Below are 23,612 nucleotides of genomic sequence, written 5' to 3'. Positions count from 1 at the left end.
GGAGTGTGGCGGGGATGAAGCTAAGGGGTAAAGCACCCCTGTGTTAAATTTTGAAAAACAAATCAGAGTGTCAAGCAAAACTCCAGTAGCACCTATTCTTTCCAGATAAAAGCATGTATCCCTCCTACTCTGAATCTCAGAGCCTAACAGATTGAAAGAGAACTAAAGCAAAACCAAGTATAGGGACCATCTGGTACAAAGGTCAAGGCCAAATCCAGTAAAAACTGAAACTAGAAGGTCTTCACTTCCTTGGTTCTTAGTTTCCCCAAGGCCAAAAAAAAAAAAAAAAAAAAGGTGGGGGGGGGGGATGAATTCATTCAGTTAGTACTTAAAAGGGCCATATCTAGATGCTTGGTGTCAGGGTTGGACTAAATGATCTGAAGGTCCCTTTCAGCCCTGAATCTCTTATAATTCTCACAGTCACATTTAGTAGACATACTTTTGGCTCTGAGCTGAAAATATGGTTGGAAACATAAACAGTGTTGCACATAAAAACACACATCCACCAGCTATAATCTGGACTTGGCAACAGGAGGTTTCACCAGAACCGAGAGAAAAAGGTGCAAAATTTTCTCCCATGATACATCACTCCATACTATATCACAGCTCATATCTAAAGGTGGGGTGAGCATGCCCAGAGCCACTGGCACACCCAAGTCACCACTACACAAGGGAAGGGCATGTCCATTTTCTTTCTTAACTTGCCAACAAGTTTCCATACGAAGAGTCTCAAAAATAACACTCTCCCTACCAGATTTGTCCTTTCCATTTGGCAAACCCTACGCTATTTTTTATCTTCCTCCCTTCTGTTTTACACAGAACATAAGCCAACATGGCAACAGGCTTTTTGTTTATTTCCTTCCTCTTCAAAAACAAAGCCATGGCTTGAGTACATTCCTCTGAACAAAGTCCACACAGAAAGAGACTTTTTGTCATTTTATGAAAGCCCCATGAACAGGACAAGGATGCCCACTTTCACCACTTCTATTCAACACAGAACTGAAAGTCCTAGCCAGAGCAATTAGGCAAGAGAAAGAATTTAAAAACATCCTAATTGGGAAAAAACGAAGTCAAATTGCCCCTGTTTGCAGACAGTATGATCACATATAGAGAAAATCCTAAATACTCCACAAAAACTATTAGAATTTACTTAAAAATTCAGTAACATCACAAGAGGCAAAATCAACATACAAAAACAGTGATTTTCTTAATATGGCAAAAGCAAACTATCTGAAAAAGATATCCCACTTATAAAAGTCAAAAATAAAATAAAATACCTAGGAACAAATTTTAACCAAGGAGGTAAAAGAGTTCTACAATGAAAACTATGACATATTGATGTAATAAATTAAAGAAGACTATACAAATAAATAGGAAGACATCCTCTATTCATGAATTGAATGATTTTTTTTGGTGGAACTCACTGGCAAAGCCATAATATATTTCTTGGTATTATTAGTTTCACATGGTAATATTTACTAGAACATCAAAATATCTGTTTATCCATTTCAACTTAACAATTTCAAATTTATTTGTGTCTTTTCATTATGAAAAGTAGATATATTTATAGGTATATTACCTTTTTGTAATTATGAGGAAACTGGGTCTACATGTGACCTGCTTAAAATCATTCAACTAGAAATAAGATGCTCAACTAATTTTCAAAAGCAAGCCTCTCTCATTAAGTCAACCTTTAGAGAAGTAAAAATTTAAAATGCAACAGAATAGTTTTCATAACAATTCAGAAGAGAAAAATGAATAAGTGAATTTTTAAATCATGCATATTTAACAACATTCAAAGAATCATCACCAACAAAATAAGAGCAAAGATACATAAAAAGCAAACTCAGGTTTTTATGATTTTTTATTAAAGATACCTATGTAAGAAAACTCAAACATATTATTTTTATTTATAAAGGTTCTGCTGCATAAAATACATATGAATTCTGTAGAATTCTTGTTATTACTGGTATCAGATCTTTGTAATAGCTGACAACAAAATAAAAATGCAGGATATATATATATATATATATATATATATATATATATGCACATGTATACATGTGTGTATATATATACACATGCAAAAAAATTGTAATAGCATTGAAAAGAATTGGAACTTACTGATTATAACTGGAACTTACTAATTTCAATGGATCAATGCTATTTAAAGTTTCTTCCATTTACATTGATTACATGAAAATATACTCCCTAAGAAATCCCTATGGTCTATTCCCTGCTCTTCTCCTTCAAGGGTCTAAGTGTCACCTTCGGAGTAGGACCTTATTGACCATATACACACTATAGAAAGCCACATCCCCTTCCCTCTTTCCCTTGGCAGGTTGTTCACTCAACGTATATCACAGTGTATATAATTTGTTCACGTTTACTAGTCTACCAACTTGTAAATTCCAGAAGGAAAGCTGTCTTTATTTTCAATTATAGATTTTCTAGTACTTAAATAATGCCCAAATAGGAACACAAAATATTTCTGGAATGAATGAATCATTTCTTCCTTTATCTCCCCCAACCAGAAATTTGAAAGAACCCAAGACCACAGATGAAACCATATAAACAGCTCTTTTCTATGGCTTTTCCTCCTTGATACTTCTTACAAGAAAATTCAGACATATGGACATGTGGACTAAGTATCAGAAATGACCATGCACCCAACAGTTATCAATTCACAGCTAATCTTATTCTCACCCATGTTGTCATTCAGAAATTTTCTACTCTTATTATTTTGAAGCAAATATCAGACACTGTTACATTACATCCCCCAATACTTCAGATCTTTCTCTAAAAGACAGGACTCTTAATTTTTTCTTCAATATATCTATACTAATATCACCACACCTAAGAACAAAACAGTAATTCTATGATTTTATTAATTATCTGTCCTTATGTAAATATTTGGATTAAATGATATATCACTCACCTGTCCCCTATGATCGCAGTCTGCAACCTACTTTGAGTGTCACTTCGATGTTCAGCCGTGAGTTTCTTTTCAATCTACACACACTAGAGTACAACACCTATGTATATATGCATCCCTAAAATTACCCACAAGAGAAAACCTAAGGTTTTTTTGTTGTTACTTTGTTAGAAGGATGTTGCTGACCAACTTGGATCCACAGTGACCAAAAAGATCCTTAAAATATCAGACTTACTCATTGAAATGCAATGTTTGTGGATAGAGGGGGTGGGGGAGGCAATAAAGAAGGCCCAGCTCTGTGTTCCTGGGATAACAAGAAAATGTAGACTTCTCAAACAGCATTCCTAAAAAATTGCTTTGGGTTTTGAGACAAAATTAGTAGTTAAAAGGATTTTCAGGGCTTCAAAGTGTAAGCCAGCAGAAATCTGAGAAGCTTGAGTTGGGCATTTTGCATTAAAGTGCCTTGGTTCCTTGTAAGTTGCAAAGCCCTCTATAGGCTCTGGATAAATGTTTATCTACCACAGAAACAATTACTGAATTCATGAGCTTCCTTCTAGTGCATGAGTGCAATCACAGCTCCTACCTGCACTTTGAAAGCACCATCATCAAGGGGTGGTGGAGGAGGAAAATTTCCAGAGCCAGATGGAAGGGCACCAGGATCATCTAGAGGTGGAGGTGGTGGTGGGAGAAAGTCACCTGCAGAAAGGAAACACACACACACAATGTTAAAAGGGATGCAATTTCATAATACTCTTTAAAATATATATTTGCTGACATTTTACTCTTTCATAATTGGCTTTGACACATAATTTTTTGCCTTGTATACAATTATTCCCTATCTTAGCTCTCCTCAGTTTAATTAATAGCCTTAACTTTCAGAGGGAGGACAAGATTTGATATTTAGAAGTGGCATAAAAGCTAGTCTAGAGGGGTCAAGTACATTTAGCAAGAGCAGGGGATGTGCTTGGTTTGGGGGATGAGGTTACTAAATTATATAAGACATGGAGCTTGCCCTCAGTAAATTTTTAATCAAGTACAAGAGGGAAAAAATGTATACAAGTAAGAATGATACAAGATACAATTTATGAAGAGTATAAATAAACTTCTGAAAAATAACATAAAATAAAACTTATATCCAAGTGGAGGAACAAGGGAGGCTGACTGGATCCTATAATTGCCCTGCACCTTGTGGGTGTAGACAGCAAGTACACTCTAGGCAGAAAGGGGGATATAGACATACAAGGAAAAAAAAATCAGGGCATAGAGAATAAAAAGTAAGGTATAATCTACCAAAACCACAGGAATATAAAATAGTGTTACTGGGTGATAAAAATTAGAAAAGTGATGAATAACTAAGTGGGATACAGATGGAGCAGAGTGTCAATTTTATCATGCACCCAAGGAATTCTGAGGCAGGAACACTTGGTTACAATATGATTTACTAAAGTTTAAGTATATGCAGAACAGATGAGGAGAAATTGGAATAAGAAACATCTGATTTAGAAAATACAATCCAAGAAGGAAGTAATGAGGCTCAGGAGACCAAGAAATCCATCTCTGACCAACAAGAATGGTGGTGGTTGAAACACCAGATCTCATCTGTAAAATTTGAGGTACAAACATATATCCAAGAGCTGTATGGCTCATAGTATAGAATCTCTTAAAATAGATTTTGGAAAAAAAATTTTTTACTGGGAAAACAGAAATTTCCTTTTTAAACAGTCTTTCTATTTTTTCTCTTCCTTTTAAAAATAATGTTTTTGATGTGTTGGGGAAGTATTCTCCTCTATTTATAGATGAGTAGCATATCCTTGCATTTCAGCTTTTCAACATTTAGCTGTAGGGCAGCAGTCTCCATCATTAAAATGAGTTGCTTTTGTATAGTAGCAAAGTATCTCAACTTAGGCATTTGGAGAAAGAGTCTAAGAATGGTAAAAGGGACACCATGGAATGAGTGAGTTTGGTTGTTCTGACACCCCTCTGAAATTGTTCACTTGGCCTTCATTAGCTTTATAAACAACACTGTTAGAATTTGAAGAGTAGCTAACAGCTGCCAAGTCTAACACCCAGTGAAATTCGGTCATCTCCAGAGTACTAGTCTCTGACCATGCACCAGGCAACGTACTAAGATAACTTTCATACACTACCTCTCATTCACAGGACACTCCCCACTACAGGAATGGTTCCCAAAGTTCAGAACTCATCAGGATCTATGAAAAGTCTTGTTAAAATACAGATTGCTGAATGTCCTCTTATAATTCATCAGGTTCTGCTATGTTATACAGAATCATCACACCATCAGATAATATCAAAACTAAAAAAAAAAAAAAAAAATCCTGGAGATCGTATTATAAAAAGAAAAACAAAGGTCAATAAAAGTCACATGAATAGTCCAAAATGTAATAGCAAATTATGTGTTGGAATGAAAAGTACAACTGCCCGTCTCTGAGGTCCCTTCTTTGCCCTATTTTTGTAATAGGACATAAATATTGTGAAGCACAGATTGATGATAGTCTTGGGAGGGTGAAAAGGAAAAGAGAATGTACTTTTCAAAAAGAAATAAATTGAAAACAACAGTGATCATAATTCTAGGCAACATAGATAAATTTTTAAAATCCCTAATGATAACCTCATAATAATTATCTTCTTTAATTGGATCCGTTATTAAGTCAGACAGAAGTTTTCTGCTCTTCAAGCTCAACTGCCAAAGACTTCTTATCATACCTTTTAAAAACTCACATTTTTAAAAGACATGGAAGAAAGGGTAAATAACTAGGAAACTGATACAAAATGAAAGAGGGAGAGAAAATGGGTTCTTTGGAAGAAAGCGTGAACTACTGGAGATAGCTCGAGTCTTTCTATCAATGATGCTTTTCTATTTTTATCTCCATTTTTATTTCCTGCTAACTATAAAATAAATTGTTGATTTTGATAGTACTAATTTCCTAACAGACAATGCCATTTAAAAGAGGGACTAAAATTAAGATTAGTGATGACAAAGAAATGAAAAATGTTTGAGGTGATAGAAATGCTAATTATCCTATTTTGATCTTTCACACACATATGTATGTGTGTGAAAAACTCTTAACTATCTTAAATCAAACTGTTATGAGAATTCTAACTTATAGCTCAAGATTTTAATAGACAAGTGTTATTTGTGTAATGATGTGTATAGATATATGTATGTACTATCAGGAAGAAACTTTGGAATAGATTCCCAAGAAACTGACAATGGCAACTTGCCTCTAAGAAGCTGAATTTTGCAACTGAGGAATAACAGTGGAAGGAAAATACAAACTTTTAACTTGTCAATTATTTTATTCATTTGTACTTTTTTCCCCTCCTACTGAGCCAAAGGGGAGCGCAGCACCTTGTCTTTTGCCCTTGAAGGGATCTAAAACTTGCATTTCAAGCTTGGCCCCCAGCATTCTCGGATAAGAGACAACCCTGAGTTCCTTGGTACAGCAGTTCAATTCTCCTTTGTAGTTTTCAAATGACACAAACACACAAAACAGAGACTTTCAGTACCTAGAAATGTGTTATTTCTAAATGTTCAGCCGATAAAGTTTTCAAACCCACCAGGAAATGCTGTAATATGACAAAGGCTAAAAGAATAATTGACGATAAGTGCCATTTTATCCATCACTTCTCAGCCTTCTCAACCCATTGACTCCAATGGTTGTAACTAAAAATATGAAAAAAATTGCTCTGATTTAACCAGTTTGTTGTATCTATTAAGAGACAAAGTCCTTTCAATGCTCTTTTCCCAACCCACTTCTGTTGGTTTCCCTGACAAGGGAGAGGTTTGCTAATCCAATTGTTCCAGACACTACTGTAAGAACCTCAGTTGTATTTCACTTTTATCTTTTGAGACAGAGCCCCCCGCTATGTTGCCCACCTTGGCCTTGAACTTATGATCCTCGTGCCTCAGCCTCCTTAGTAGTTTTGATTATAGGCATGCACCACTGTGCCCTGCAGATCTGTTTAAGAAGTACCCAGAAAGGGCTCTTTCTTATACTTCTTCAGACCTATGCAGCATCCGGTTCCCAGGAAAGCCAAGCCAGCTATTGTTGGGAATATTTTTGTTGACCCCAAATAGGTAGATAGATCCTTTAGGGATGCAGCTCACTGAGCATAGAAGCTTCCAAGATATAGTGGTGAGAAGAAGAGATGGGATAAAACATCTCTCTGTTCCTAAAGCCAAAACCTGCATACCATCTCAGTACAACCACAGATCTCTGTCCCAGAGGGAGATCAACAATCACAGAGCTATTAATAAAGCAGTGCCTAGATTTCCCTTTTACTCCTGTTCTTTGAGTGTGCAGTTACTGTGAGTGTTCTCTAGGAGAAATGCTCATTATCAGGGAAAGGCTGGGCATTCCTGGTTACCTGTCCTCACTGCCACCAAAACAGCAGCTCACACCCCTTAAGCAATGCACCCTCCGATGAACTAGAAGCTTTGTGACCTTTACATTTAGTTTTCATACATACATCTTTAGAAATTCCAAACTTTCATTATATATGACTATGTATTAGGAGAAGTAACCTTTCTATCATTCTTCCATTTTTATTCCTACTGTTTATCTAAAAAATAAATTGTTGATTCTGATAGTACTTAATTTCTAATAGGCAATGACATTTAAAAAGGACCAAGATTAAAAATAATGATAACAAAGAAATGAGGTGATAAGCTAATTATCCTATTTTTGCTCTTTCCTACACATGGACATGTACAAAACATCACATTGTATATTACTATAAATTTGTATTATTATGTCAATTAAATATAATAAATAATTTTTAAAATAGTGATGAAACACAGAATTGATGATGGTATAGGGAAATCAGAACTCATATATTCCTAGCTAGAGCCCAAGTAATATTAGATAGAACTTTCTTCAAGAAAACTTGCCAGAGGGTATCAAATCCTCAAAAATGTTTATGGATTTAACTCAACAATACCACTTTTAATAAATTATTGTACAAAGAAATAACTGAAAATTTTGCACAGAAGCATGTTATGGAAGCTTCATCACAAGACAATATAATAGAAAAATCAGAATGCTCATCAATATGGGATTTGTTAAAAAATATATTGCATTTGATTACACACTGGATAATTACGTAGTCATCCAAAGAATGAAGTTCATCTACATTTGTCACCTGTTTATTCACTGAGTACCTTTTATGTGACAGGTATAATTCAAGACACTGGAGGAGAAAAGAACAAATAAAAATTAATTAATCAATCAATAAAACAGAAAGTGTTGCCCCCAATTACACCATAGCAGGAGGAAAAGGATGATTAAAAATAAATAAATAAAATATACTGAATATCAAATGGTGATGAGCACCATAAAGAATTCAAAACAAGGAAGGGAGACAGAACTGCTAGGGTGGTAGTAGGATGTTGCAATTTTAAAGAAAAGTGTTGAGAAATGCCTCACTAAAGTGGTATTTGGGCAAAGACTTAAATCTAGTGAGGGAGTGAGTCATGGAGTATCTGGGGGAAGAACATGAAAAACTGATGTATTATCAAGTGAGGAAAAAGTGGGCTATTGAATAGTTTATAATATGGACCCAAATTTCTATAAACCTTTATATTAAGAGAGATTGTCTATCACTTATGGTATAATAAATGTTGTTTTGAATTGCTTCTCCTTTGACTTAATTACTATACAATAAATGTGAATTACAGCCAGGCATTATTTTTTAAGAATCAAAAGGAAGATACTTTGAAATGAATTGCAGAATCTAGGCAAACCCAGTGTTTAATTTAATGCATCACTATATTTACCCAAGCCAAAATTTAATGTGCTGTCATCTTTCTAAATAACTTAGCTTGAAATGCTCTTTGAGATTCTCAAATTAAAAGCAAGAATTATTATCTTTAAAGTGGATGACGTCTCTGATTTAAATCGGACAATTTCACTCCATTTTTCGCTCACACAAAATCTCTGGGACTTCACTGAGTTCAACAGTTCTCTTCAATGCAGAAGGGAATTAAATGTACAAAGGGGAAACACCTTATTGTATCACATCTATGTATACTGTATTTCTCTATCACACAGTGCTTTCCATTTATTGGATAACAGATTCAATGTCTCAGTCAAAAACATTGAATGTATTTCAAAAAACACAAAGGGAGGGGAAAAAAAAGGAGAAAAGTCTGGTTCCGAAAATGGACTAGAACCAAGTAGCAAAACATAGTAACTGCTATTCAAACAACAAATCACTTCATATTTTTGGACTTCCCAAAATGAGCATTCAAAATGGATAAGGCAATGTGTTGAGCCTGATGCATCAATCCTGTAACAGCTACTGAGATAGCATCAGCCCCCGTAAAAAAAGTGAAATTCTCCTCATTTAAAAACAATGAATTAAAAATTTAAAAATTCATGTTGCGGACAGAACAAAAGGCAAGATCCCAGAGACATAAACTCAAACAAAACATAATTTACCACTCAAAAAAGAAGCTGCCAAAGAAATACCAGTGTCCTGACAGAATCTTCTGAAAATATCCCTTTGATTTAGAGACAGGATATCACCTGGTGGGGTCCATTGAGGACAGAAGCTTACTTCCCTTCAAAGATGGCCTGGAGCTAGAGGTTGTGTGGTTTCACAATGAAGCATTGTAAATGGGTAATTTAACTTATTTCAATCCCTGCTGTAGAAGGCTGTAGAGTGAGCCATCCTCATCCAAAGATGGATGTTGTCTAATGACAACACATTGCTTCTCCCTGCTTTAGCTCTAGGATAGCAGATATTCTGCTCTTAGTTTAATTGTATAGCTCTTGGTTTCTCCTGCTAGACTATCATCTTTGACATCAGGTTTCTTATTGTGCTGATGCCTACCTGGAACACATAGAACACATAGGAGATGTTCAGCATATACTAACAATATTATCATTATAAATTATTAGAAACAAAAATATATATAAATATGAATTATATATGAATTAAACTCTGATAGAATGAAAACATGCACTTTTTCTATAGTTAATTGGTCCCCTTTCCTGTTATTGACATAGAGTAGTACTAAAGACCCATCAGAACTAAATTACTGGTGGTTCATAGATATTCCATGAAGCTCATGTGGTTTATAGGTATTTTATGAAGCTGTTAGCTGGACAGGTAATAATATCAGTCTTAAAGTGTCTATCTAGTTGACTTTTGTTGTTGTTTGTGAGTTTGCAAATTATCTTACAGAGAGCATGGTTTCAAAGTACAGTAAATAAGTCCTCATCCCCAAGTTACCGTGTGATGAGGCAGGGGGGCACCCCAATCTCCAGAAACATGGTATCCACTTCCAATGTCTTGGATCTTTCTTTAGCAATGGAGAACCTGATAGATTTAATAGTATCTACATCCCACAGGGTATCTATAAACTACTCCAAATTCTTCAGGAATTTTTGAACTAGCTCTCAACTTCTGAAGTAGAGATGGGAATGAAGATGGTACAGAAACACAAGGGAGGGGAAGTGAGATACATGAACCCAATCTCAAAATGTTGAGGTTGAGGTGTTGAAACCATATGACATTAAACAGAAAGTATACAGCACAACTTTCTAGGACATTGTCTTCTACCACATACACCCAGGCCCCACTCTAAAATTCCTCAATCAGAGGCTCTGTCTAATTTGGAAATTAGACACAGTATCTTATAAAACTCTCTGGATGCTTCTGATGTGCAATCTGATTAAGCATCATTGACTACTGTGATAAACAAAGACTGAACAAGTACCCAAGATTACCAATAACTAAGGAGGCATGACAACTATATGCACCCTGTGATTCTGGACAGGATTCCAGAAGAGTAGAGAGATATTAGTAGGACAATTGATAAAATGTGAATTAGTTTTATATGTTAGTAAGTAATATTGCATGAGTGTTAATTAGTAGAGTTGGTAACTCTACTATGGTTATATAAGAGGTCAACATTTAGGGAAACTGGGCAAACATTAAATGAAAATTCAATGTTTCTGTAAAATCTGAAATAATTTCAAAACGAAAAGTTGAAATTTATTTCAAAATGTTAAAGAAAAATAAGTCATTGAACTAGTCCAATTACTTCATTTTATAGATGGGGAAATTCTTCACCAGTGACGTAAACTGGAAAATAGAAACCTATTATGACCCCAAATCTCCTCACTTGTAGTTGAAGACACATTTATCTCAGTATGTGGCACTTTTAGTATGAGACACCAAGACCTCTTGGGGATGATGAGGAAAACTGCTCTACCTCTATAACTTCAGAAGGCTGAGAAGAAGAGAAGAGATTCTTACTTTTTAGGAGATTTGCCACCTATGAGCAGTAATTCACATAATATCTTCAACAAAATCTAAGGTGAATGCAGCATGGGTAGGCCAGAAATCAGAGCTCAATGATCAGCAGCAATAAGATCCCACAAAACTTCCTAATCCCTTAGTTTTGAGGCCTATTCCCCTGCTTCCAGAAAATTCCCCAGGGCTAGAATAGCTACCTGAGGCTAGGGACCTTCTGTGATTTCTCCAGACTTCATCTTTTATGCACTTTGAATTCTTCTTGCTGCGAAATGCTTGTTACTATTTATATAAAATGATGCCAACCATTACTCACTCTCCTTCAACCCTGCCATTTATTTCATCAAGTCTGAAGCTTAGCAAATGCATAAATGCTTTAAAAATAATCAAATAGAGACACTCATTTCATTTCAAGGTGGTTGTTTTTTGGCATGTATTTTTTCCCCCACAGGAATAGTGGAGCTGACAGGTACTTGCTCTAAAAATTTACTTCACCACCTGCTAGCTGAAATATTGCTTTCATGGATTTATATTGTATTAAAAGGTCACTGGCTGTTTAAGTCTTAAACAGTTTTAATCATTCTAAAAGTCTCTTAACAGTAAGAAAAGGAAGCTCAGAACAAACAGCAGCAGGGACTCTAATTAAAAGGGCCAATTCATCTAATTTTATTTGGGGTTAATTATTCAGGATTCACTCTTTGATGTGTAAGGAATAGCAATTAGTAATTTTAGTGATTTGAGAATCATTGGAGGTGTAATCAGTTAAAATGAGTGAGTGTTTACAACACAAGATGGTGAATTAGTCTCTCTCAGCTGGAGAACAGGAACATTAGGCTCCAAGAGATCAAGGCTAAGGACTTCAGACCCTACTGATAATAGTCACTTCAAAATAAAACACATGTCAACAGCCATCTAGCACTCTGTTTACTCTTAGCTAAGGCAAGTCACAGAAGCTTCTAGATTTTACTGTCTTTAACCAGATCTTCATTTTTGCTGCTGTCCCCAGCCACTTTCCTCTATTTGGCTCCTGCCACCATGGTAACCGTAAATGTGTTACATCAAAAAAGCAATTCTAAATGGATATACCATCTATAAGCAACATAAGACCAGGAGTTGTCGTGGAGCTCATTGATTGCATGTCTGTATTTACTGACATGTTGGCTGAGCATCTCCAACTGAACTATATACCCTCTGCTCAAAACTGAATTCAGATATGCTAACCCACCACAGATCTGATGATCTCTTGCATCCTCTGTTTTTCTATGTATCTTCTCACAATTCTCACAATCAAAAAGACTGAAAATGTCTTTCTTTTTGTCCCAATCATCTACACTGAATACAAAAAGGCCATAATAAATTATACCACTTTTTCCAATTCTTTTACCTGTTCTTCATCTCCACTGCCACTAAAATACTTTATACATACATTCCTTATATCTAAAGAAATAGCTGAAGTGTGTCTCTGTTATTCCTAACCTTTCTAAAATGCTTCCTAGTCCTTTTCCAAGCCCCTTATACACTGTTGCCAAATTAAAAATTTCAATGACTCTCCACCCACCGCCTTCTAAATAGTCAAAATAATCTTGAAAAAGAACAGAATTGGAGGACTCCTGTTTCCTGATTTCACAACTTATCACAAAACTACAGTAATCAAAACAATGTGGTACTGGAATAAGGACAGCTATCCAGACCACTGAAATAGCAAATATAAACCCTCCCATATGCAATTATACTGAAGTTTTAGAGAATTATTTTTGAGGAATACTGGAGGCCCATAAAGGACCTGCTTGGTACTTTTGAGATTTGACAGGATCTTATTTTGGATGGAAGGAATCCGATAACTGAATGAGTTTCCTATGAGGAAGTAGAAACCTAACAAGTTCTTTTCCCCATTACTGATCTGACCAGTATGCATCTTTCAAAATAACTGCTGTAAACAGTAGCTCTCAAAGTTTTAAATTCATAATATTTACCTTTTCTTGACACATAACATCAGTACATATTTATGGGTTGTAGTATAACAATTTGATAAATATATACAGTGTACAATGACCAAATCAGGTTAGTTAGGATTTCCATCTTCTAAAACATTAATAATTTCTATGTGCTCAGAAACTTCATTTTGAAATATATCATGGGTGGTTGTAAACTATAGTTACCCTACCATTCTATGAAACTCTAGGGACTAATTTCTCCTTTCTAGCTGTGGTTTGGTGTTCCTTATTGACCCTCTTCCCAGCCTGACTTCATGATCCTTCATTTCATTCTACTCTTCTATGAAACTGACTTCTTCTTCTTCTTCTTCTTTTTTTTTTTTTTTTTGGCTTCCCCAAGTGAGTGAAAATGTGGTATTTATCATTCTGTGACTCATTTATTTTACTTAATGTAATGACTTAGAGTTCTATCCATCTTGCTACAGATGGTAGTATTTATTCTTTTCCACAACAGAGTATTATTCTATTATATATATAATAGAATAATATATATGTTTTCTTTATCTATTCATCCATTAATGAACACCTTGGTTGATTCTATCTCAGCAATTGTGAACAAAGCTGTATTAAACATGGGAATACAGGTATCTCTTTGATATAATTGCTTTTTTTCCGGTGGATATATACTCGGTAGCAATAGATAAATCAAATAGTAATTCTATGTTTAGTTTTTTGAGGAATCTCCATACTGTTATTTCCATAGTGGCTGTATTAATTTACATTCCTAATGGCAATATGTAAAAATTCACATTTTTTTCTAAATCTTTATTGCCATTTCATTCATTCTTTCATTTTTGTTTTTTGATAGTTATTTTAATGGGGGCAAGTTGATATTTATTTCATTGTGGTTTTGATTTTGCATTTCCCTGATGATTAGTGATATTGTGTATTTTTTCATGTACTTGTTGGCCATTGTGCGCATTTTTTTTAAAAAAATGTATATTCAGATCATTTTCCCCATTTAAACTGGATTATTTACATTTTTGTTATTCAAGTTCCTTGTATATTCTGGATATTAATCACTTCCAGGTAAGTAGTTTGCAAATATTTTCTTATTCTACTGGTTGTCTCTTCACTCTGTTGCTTCCTTTGCTGTGCAGAAGCTTCTTAATTTGATATAATCCCTTTTGTCTATTTTTGCTTTTGTTGCCTGAGCTTTTGGGATCTTGTCCAAAAAAAAAAAATCTTTGTATGCATGTAATCTAGTATTATCCCTATGTTTTCTCTAGTAGTTTCAATATTTCAGGTCTTACGTGCTGGTTATTAATCCATATTGTATTGATTTTTTCTTGTGATAAAAGGTTAAGAATCTAGTCTGTGTATCCAGTTTTCCTAGCACCACTTACTGAAGAGCCTATCTTTTCTCCAACATATGTTCTTTACATCTTAATAAAAAATCATTTTGCTGTGTGTGCATGGAGTGAATTCTGAGCTCTGTATTCTATTTCATTGGTCTACACGGTGGTTTTTATGACTTTACTTGCTGCTTTGGTTACTATGGCTCTGAGGTATGCTTTCATGCCTCCAGCCATTGTTTTTCCTCAGGATGCTTTGGCTATTCTGGGACTTTTGTGGGTCCATGTGAATGTTTGAGATTTTTGCTTTTTATTTCCATGAAGAATAAGTTTGGAATTTGGAAGGAGGTTGTATTGAATCTGTAGATTGCTTAGGATAGTGTGGTATTTTACTAATATAAGTACTTCCAATCTTCGGATATGACTATCTTCCCCTTTTTGTGTGTCCTTATGATTATTATTTCATTGGAGTTTTATAATTTTCATTGTAGAGGTCTTCCATTTCCTTATTTAAATTTATTCCTAGATAAATAATGTTTTTGTAGTTGAATGAATAGGATTGCTTTCTTGGTTTCTTTTTCAAGAAAGCTCACTCTTGCTAAGCCATAAACCCAGTAATCCGCCAGGCTACTTACCCTGGTGTCTTGGGCCCTAATGTTCTCTTGCCTTTCTCTCCATCTGGACTTCATTCCCCACTGATTTTTCATATCTAAACCCAAGTTTTTTGGGGAGGTCCACGCATCTGCCACTCTACACATCTGTACTTGGTTTTCCCCAAGGCTACTTCTAGCCCTATATAGTGTTTTGAAAGTATCTATCATAGTGTATCCTGTGGGAAATGCGTGAGCCATTGACTTCACTGCACTACGCTCCTCGAGGGCACACATCATGTATGATTCTCACTCAAACCCAACAGCACCTCTTCCAATCAATGTCAAGAATCGAGATGAAGACGAGTTGAGAAAAATATTTGCTAAGTAAATGGACACATGGGTTCTTGATAATATAACACACTGAATCCTAACCAAATAAATAAGTCTTTAAAGGAAGAACTTGAGAAACAATTTCAAAATGTGTGTATGTCGGGGAGGAGAGAGAGTGAAAGACTAAAAATAGAGACCCCAGGAGATGATCTCTACCAAAGGAGTACCTCTTTATATATCCAAGTCACAGTCAGATGATATATATATATATATATATATATATATATATATATATATATATAAAACAGCCTAATGATTTTAAAAGATATCACTTCTAGTCACACCTGAACCATTTACTAGCTTTATGAACTTGGGCAAATCATAGAATTTCTGAGTTTCAATTTCTTTGTAAAATGAGAATAATAGCACTGATCTTTTACCCACCCAGGGTTGCACAGACCAAGATAATAATGTCCTGCATGAATATAAATTATTTTCTATTGTGAGTTGATCCTCTGTGTAACTTAATTGTAACTCTTTCATAAACATTTAGAAATGCAAATATAAAATGTAGTAGATATTTACTGAGTATGTGATATACTCAACATGTTTTTTTCTTATTCATTTATTTATTTTGTTGAAGCTTTAAAGCTACACACAGTAGTTGGACTCATCCCAACAAACTCATAGATGCTTGGAAACTGATTTCAGTTCATGATCCCAGCCTTTCCCTCCTATCCTCCCTCACCTCTCCCCTCTCCCCTTCTCCTTCCTCTACTCTACTATATTTCCTTTTGCTCATCAATTAATTTGTATTTGATTTGTTCTTTCTGTTTTTCTACCTTTCCATCCCCCTCTCCTTTATTTTATTCTAGCTCCTGCTTATGAGAGAAACATTCATCCTTTGAATTTCTGAGTTCGGCTACTCAATATAGTTCTTACACCACCATGTTTGCAAAGAGTTGAGGGTCAAGGCAAAACGAGAGAAAAAGCAAAAGAGCATAACTAACAAAATAGCCAAACGAAGTCCTAGCAGCCAAATAAACAAACAGTATGTTCTCCCGGAATGTTTAGAGATCTTGGAGAGCAACCATGTACAGAGCCCTGAAGCGGTTCTAACTTGCCACATCAAGCTTCTGCAACTGATTCACCCAGCCTTGTCCTGGGTCAGAAGGATGGCTAGGTCACTTTTTTTTTTTTTTCTTAATGGACAAACTGTTCTTGAACAATTTATAAGACATAAACAAGCTATTGTGACATACAAATTAAAGAGACTAGTTTTGTCCTCAAAATCCAGTGACATAGCCAAGCAAAAACAAACAATCACAACCAGGCAATCAGATGAGCAAACATACCCCAGGGCCCTTTGCTTAGTTTGCAAGGGTTTTTCTTTGCCCCATACCCCCACATCTAAAAGAGTTAAGTCCCACATCAACAGGAAGGCTTAAGAGGCCTAAAAAATCCACTGGATGCTCTGTCAATAAAGAATTCAAGTTAAAATAAAAAAGTTCAAAAAGTAAGAGTTCTCTAGAAAAATCAGGTTTTGTCCCTAAGGAGGCTCTCCAAGAAAAATGTCATTCCTTGTATTTCATTCACTTTGCTTCCTTCATTTCCTCAGATTAGGAGGCTGTGATGGAAGACAATCCCAAATTGCAAAGACTGGTGACATGTTCTGGGCAGAAGTTCAGGCACCTTGCTATTTTAGTAGACCTGATCTGCCTGCCCAGAGTCATAATTTAGCTGAGTGAAGAACCCATTCCCTCCTCCTGCTTCATTTGGCCAGCTGCCACTGAAGGTCTTTCATTTCTGAGCGCAATAGATTTATTGCCCCCTTGTACTCCTCCAATGATAGTTCCAGTCCTCTGAGTTTCAAGTTCAGTGAGCTCAGCCTTGGCATTCAAGGATTTCCTTATGTCTCATCCTTAAGAGCATTTGTCCTGGGCCCATTTGCCAAGGACATGGTGGCAGTTTCCTTCCTGGCACTTGAGTCTGTGATATTATGCTGATTGCTATAAAGAGACCCATCCTATCAGTGGAGCTACCTCTCCAAGTCCTACTGGCACTTCCTTGGCTTAGCTGAAAATAATGGTACAACTTCATAAATTCACAGAATAATCAGCTCAGAAGTAAACTAGAACAGAAGAGGAGGGTTCACCAGTCCAAAGGGCAGTAAACGCTGACCAATGGACCAAATGCATTCACCTTCTCTTGTAACTAAAGTTTAATTAGAACACAGCCGTGGTCATTCATTTACTTATGTCTATGTCTATTTTCATGTTCCAATGACCAAATGGAGTGGTTGTGACAAGCGCGTGGCCTTCAAAGCCAAAGATAATTACTTTGGGGACTTACAGAAAAGTTTGGTGAACCTGATATAGTCCACAAAATCATTACACAGATAAGAAATTAAGCTTCAGTAAGTCTATGCATTGTTCTTAGGGAGTAAGAAAATTTTTTGAAGAAAAGTGCCTTGAGTAATGTTGAGCATTCAGTGCTATACACAGTAAGTACTAGTTCTCTCTAGTATTTGACAGGAAATCTTACATTCCTGTCATTTGGAACTGTGTGGAAATGTTTTTTTTTTTTTTTCCAAAGACAACATTGTCATCCTTGAGGAATTCATTTTCTAAAAGGGAGAACAGATATATAAACAAATACTTTCAACATAACATCATGTTTGTTAGTTTTCTACTGTTATTGAAGCAAATTGCCACAAACATCATTGTTTAAAAACAATGCCAATTTATTATCTTACAATTCTATAATTCAGAAGTCTGTCATGTGTATCAGTGGAATGAAATCACATCTGCAGGGAAGACTTCCTTTCTGGTGTTTCTACAAGAATCTCTTTCCTTGCCATACTCAGCTTCTTAAGGTAGTCCTCATTCCTTGGCTTGTGGCCCCATCCCCCATTTTCAAAGAGAGACAAAGCCTCACTGAGTTTGTTTCTCATCTCTCCAGACTCCCTCCCTCTCTCCCACTTCTACTTTTAAGATGCTTGTGATAACACTGCCCACCCGCTATACTCCAGGATAATCTCCCTACCCTTGGTTGGCTGACTCACAGCCTTAATTCCACCTGTTCAATAAATCTCTCCCTCCCATGTACCTAACATGTTTACAGGCTGCAGAGATTAGGGCACAGCATCTTTGCAGGCCATTATTATGCCTGCTACAAAGTGTCATAAAGGAAGGAAGTCTTTACAAAGTGCTAGAAGGTTCAGAGGAGGAAGAATTCATCAGTGTGGGGCAAGTGCAGAGAAGAGGAAAAAGCTCTCTATTCATGTCTGTTGTGTCTGGAACACCCCATAATTTTATAAGAAACTCTTCATACTTCAGCATATTTATCTAAATTTAAGCCTATTCCTTAAAATAGTTTCATTTTGTACTAAACATATTGTTCTTTTCTTTTTATAACTATCATCTTCCTACCACATTTAGGGGGAAAAATCTCTATTAGATATTAGGTTGAGGAATTTCAGGAAGCAAGTTTGACTTAGTATTTTAACTAAGCTGGTTACGAACTCTCCCCATGGGATTGCTCTTCTTAGCTCCACTTTGTGGATAAGGAAAATAAGACTCAAAAAGATTAGGAGGCTGTCCATGGTGGCCTACACCAGAGCTAAGGCCTGGAGAAAGCGCATGTCTTTGAACCTTATAAAGAGAACTACAAATGCTAGTCCAGGGCTCATGTGATGATTTACATAGCAAGACCTTAAAAAGAAAGGTGATATAATCTATTATATTGAAAAACATGAATGTCAGGCTTTAGCAAAAAAGGGTAGTGCTCTACACAGCATATGCCTGAGATGACAGAAATCATTTGAAATTTATTTAGCACTTCAGACAAAAATATAACTGATGTTAAAAGAAAGTTATGAGCCTCTGCTGTTACGATACGCAAAGAAAAATTAAATATTGTTTGGAAAATTGTGAAAGTTTCACAGAAACATATTAACAGAGGCATATCTCTAGAGTATAACTTCATTTACAAATCCTCAGGCTTAACCATGAAAACACAATAAAAATTACCTAATTTGAAAATCTGAGAGTGCCAAGTAACTGGAAGCGTTCAAGTAGAGGCAAGAAGATTACTTCACATGAATATTATAAAAGAGATTCAAGCTTTATATATGCAAAGAACCCATTTAATGGCCTGAAAAGGCCCTTTCAACACCAATGGTTTATGATTCTGTGACTCAAAGTGCAAGAGCCAATTAATGGCTATAAGAGACTCAGAATTATTTTAAATGCGAATAGTCAGAAAATACCCCCAGATGCCATGACAGAAAAGTTGCCCTAACTGCAACAGGCACTTACTGGATTTTAACATAAAAAAAAAAATAATAATAATTCTCTAGGCAAGATCAGGAAAAGGGCAACCTGAAATGTAGACAGTTTCAATAACTGACCCTGACTCCCACATCTTGCTGCCACATTGAAAACTGAACTTTTCATATTCAGAAATTCCAAAAGAATGACATTCTAACTGCTATGGCCATAATTCTCCCCAGGTCAAATGAATGTTCACATAGCAGTCTAAAGGGGAGTACCTAGAATTTGAACTCTTGCAAATTCCCCCAGGAATCCCTAAACTTGCTGCATGGAAGTTGACTTACAGGGTGTGCAAAGGCCTTGTAGGAAAGTCTGTAAACAAGTGAGAATTGTCTGACCCCACCATTGTTAACTCAGATGGACATGATGCAATGATCTTTCTGAAATGAAAGGTGTACACATTTCCACCCTTTACAATAAAAACCAAATAGAATACCAAATTACCAAGACGGAAAATTCCCACTGTAAACAACCAGAGCTATGCAGAAGAGAAAAACAAGACATCTAGTCACAGGAGCTCCAAGCCCTCCTATTAAAAGAAAATATACACACATTCCCACGCAGAACCCTTTCCTTCTGAATAGAGCTAAAGGTGCAGGAAATAGTTTGATAGAGACATTATATTACTTAGACAAAACTGAACTAGATTATCTGTTTGTTTATTAGCTTATGGCTTTAGGCACATTGTTCTAAACTAAGAGCTCTTGACATGAGCCGACACACACATTCTTTGGAATGAAGGCTTTTGTGATAGTATTTTATGGTACTTAGGCTCTTGAAAAGGCTTGTGAAAGCAGCCACACAGGAGGATTAAACCCAATCTTTGGGGCCACCTCATTAAGAGGGTCCGGTTTATTTCACACAGACTGAGCTAGGACATGTGAGCTTTTCTGCACATACCAAATGGCCCCAACTTATTCTTGTGGGATTTCTCATATTAACCCCCCACCCACTCGTCTTAGTCACATGCCAAATACCAGATCCTGGGTGTCAATGGATGAAAATGAAATTGAGTACTCTAGAAATGGAATCCAACTAGGTTTCATTTCTGTCTGAACATTCTCCTGGTTTTATTTCCATTTAAATCTTGGTTAGGGACATTCTTAAAATAATGTTCCCAGAGCTTATCACACCATGATTCCATATTATACTAATTCAGTAGAAGATTACCACATCCACTTGGGTACTAGTTTTCTGTTTTGTCTTTTTTTCCTCTGAAATTAGACCAGTCTGTGTAAATCAGTCTCACCTTAAGCTTTCCTAATTTTTAAAGACTGTGTATCTCAATTTATACCAAACCAATATGGGTATAAATATGGAAAGACCACACATTTTTAGAAAGAACTCCCCAACAACTCATCCAAGTACTTAACAGCTATTGTTTCTCTGATATTTAAGGTATGGAACTATAGAGTGCCTCTTAATCCTATCATTAATGAAACAGGTATAATAAGTATTGATATATCCTTTTAGTCAATAAGGGTATGTTGATTAATGCCCACATAATCATTTAAAACCTTGGTACCTCAATGTTTCATCAATTGTCAATGTTTTAAAGGAAAGATTCTTTGCATTCAAACTTATAGAAACCAATGAGGCACACTTCAATACTTCATCTTTTTTTTTTCTAAATCACTTTTAGAATTATTTAGACCAACAATGTACAGTAGAAAATTTTCAATTTTGAAAATGTTCTGTACTGTCCCAATATTTGCCATAAATGGCTATTGATCAATTAAAATGTAGCCAGTGAATGACAGGCTAACTTTTATTATTTTATTAAATTTTAATTGATTTAGAAACAAATTCAAGTAGTCATACATGGTGACTACCATATAAGATCTCACAGATTTAGTCATGTTACATATATATGATAATTCATTCCAACCCATTCCCCAAAAATAATTCTGCTATAAAAGCCAGAGATCCAACTTCATCTCTTTTTAAAGAATTCAATAAAAAAATAAACTTGATAAAGATTTTAGATTAAAAACTACAGGAATGGGGCTGTAGCTCATCAGAAGTGCACTTCCTGGCATGCATGAGGCACTGGGTTCGATTCTCAGCACCACATATAAAAAAAAAATCAAATAAATAAATAAAAATCTATCAACAAATTAAAAATACATGAAAAAAAAACTGCAAACATAATTATATAAATATATTTCCTTTTGCTTAAATAGAATAATGTCTTTTACTTAAATAGAAAAATGTCTCTGGGGTAAAGAACCAGGCCTACTTACTCTAAAAGCCCCAAATCAAATACTGTTGTAGAACCCATTTAATACAAGGGACAGTAATTACGACAATTTTCTTGGTATAAAGTGTAATAATGTAAGGAAAAAAGTAACACATTAAAAAGCCCCAGGTGCCAGTGTTGGCCCTGTATGGGTGTCCTAAGGACCAAAATACGTGAAAGCTGCAAAGGTAGCTCAGGAGAGCCTGGTACAGAACAGGCGATGAACAAAGCTGGCTAAATTTCCATTCTCAATGCCACCCAAAGGGAGAACACCCAAAGGGGCTGTAGAGGTGGGACCAGTTCTTCTCAAGCCCTGGCGTTGCCACGACTAGACAGCAAAACAACATTTAATACAATTAAATAAGGCATATTGGACCCCTATGCATCCTCTTTCTTTTTTAAAATTATTGCAAAGATGGCCAAGAAAATATTAAAAGAGACTTGCACAGGAAGTATCAGACATGAAAGGAACAAAACATACACGCATACATACTAAACACACAGCAACAGAGATAGCACAAATTAATGAGTAAATGTAAGCATATTCATTAAGTGGAATTGGAAAAACTGATTACTCATTTAAAAATCAATTTAGATCTTCACCTTTGACAAAATGAGTTCCAGTTTGATTAAAAGTTGAATAATTTGAAAACGAATTGAAACTAACTTGTATATGTGTTTAAATTAGAAGAAACTTAAAAATAAACACCCCCGAAAATAATACTCACACACACACATGATATATAAAGCATGTATAAATTGTTCAAACATGCTAACACAACAATACACAAAGAATTAGAAAGAAAAGATTGAACAAAAAAATAATATGCCTGTGAGAAGCAAGACAGGGTGAAATTGAAGGGTGTGGAAATGGAAGAAAACCCAAAGATGACAGTAAATAGCTCTAATACATTGTACCCAATTATATTACTTTGTTTCTGTTTGTCATCTGAAACATAATGATGACAATTACAATAAAAATGATTATAGTAAAAACAATACATTTTTACAGTTAGTTTTAAAAACTTAAAAAATGAAATATTTAAAGAGAATTTAGCACAGTGACTGACTATATGTACCAAATATGTAACTGTTTTGTGAATATATGAGAAAAAAATGTTGCCACATTAAAGGTTCGAGAAAAATATATTCTTATAAAATTAGCACTTATTTTCCAGGTGCTTTGGTACAAGCTTATAATCCCAGTGGCTCAGAAGGCTGAAGGAGGATCACAAATTTGAAGCCAGCCTCAGTAATTTAGCAAGACCCTGTCCTTAAGGAACAAATTTAAAAGGGGTGGAGATGTGGCTCAGTGGTTGAACACCTCTGAGTTCAATTCCTTGTACCTGCCCCCACCCACTGCAAAAAAACAAAAAAACAAAAAAACAAAAAAAAACCCAACTTCATTATGAGACATATATGAAAATATAATATGTTCAATAAAGAACATAGCTATTTAAGTCTGGCTCAAAAAATGAAAGTTATAAATTAAAAATATCTGCTAAACTGCAACGTGTGTTGGTGCACACCTGTAATCTCATTAACTTGGAAGGCTGAGGCGGAAGCATCACAAGTTCAAGGCCAGCTTCAGCAGCTGCACAAGATCCTG

At 35.4% G+C, this 23,612-nt stretch overlaps 1 protein-coding gene across 4 annotated transcripts in view; it reads right to left on the bottom strand.

The window, feature by feature from the left end:
• The window catches only part of Lpp (LIM domain containing preferred translocation partner in lipoma), a 650,099-nt gene that overhangs the window by 357,467 nt on the left and 269,020 nt on the right, over positions 1 to 23,612 (bottom strand). For all 4 annotated transcript variants that reach the window (XM_076868851.2, XM_076868854.2, XM_076868852.2 and 1 more), the window contains exon 5: positions 3,519 to 3,631. In XM_076868851.2, the coding sequence (XP_076724966.2) occupies positions 3,519 to 3,631 (113 nt within the window). The remainder of the gene's footprint in view (positions 1 to 3,518; positions 3,632 to 23,612) is intronic.

This window comes from Callospermophilus lateralis, chromosome 10, assembly GCF_048772815.1.
Source record: "Callospermophilus lateralis isolate mCalLat2 chromosome 10, mCalLat2.hap1, whole genome shotgun sequence".
NCBI classification, from domain to species: Eukaryota; Metazoa; Chordata; class Mammalia; order Rodentia; family Sciuridae; genus Callospermophilus; species Callospermophilus lateralis.
Note: the sequence above shows the minus strand (reverse complement) of the source record. Positions and strands in the feature narration are given on the sequence as shown.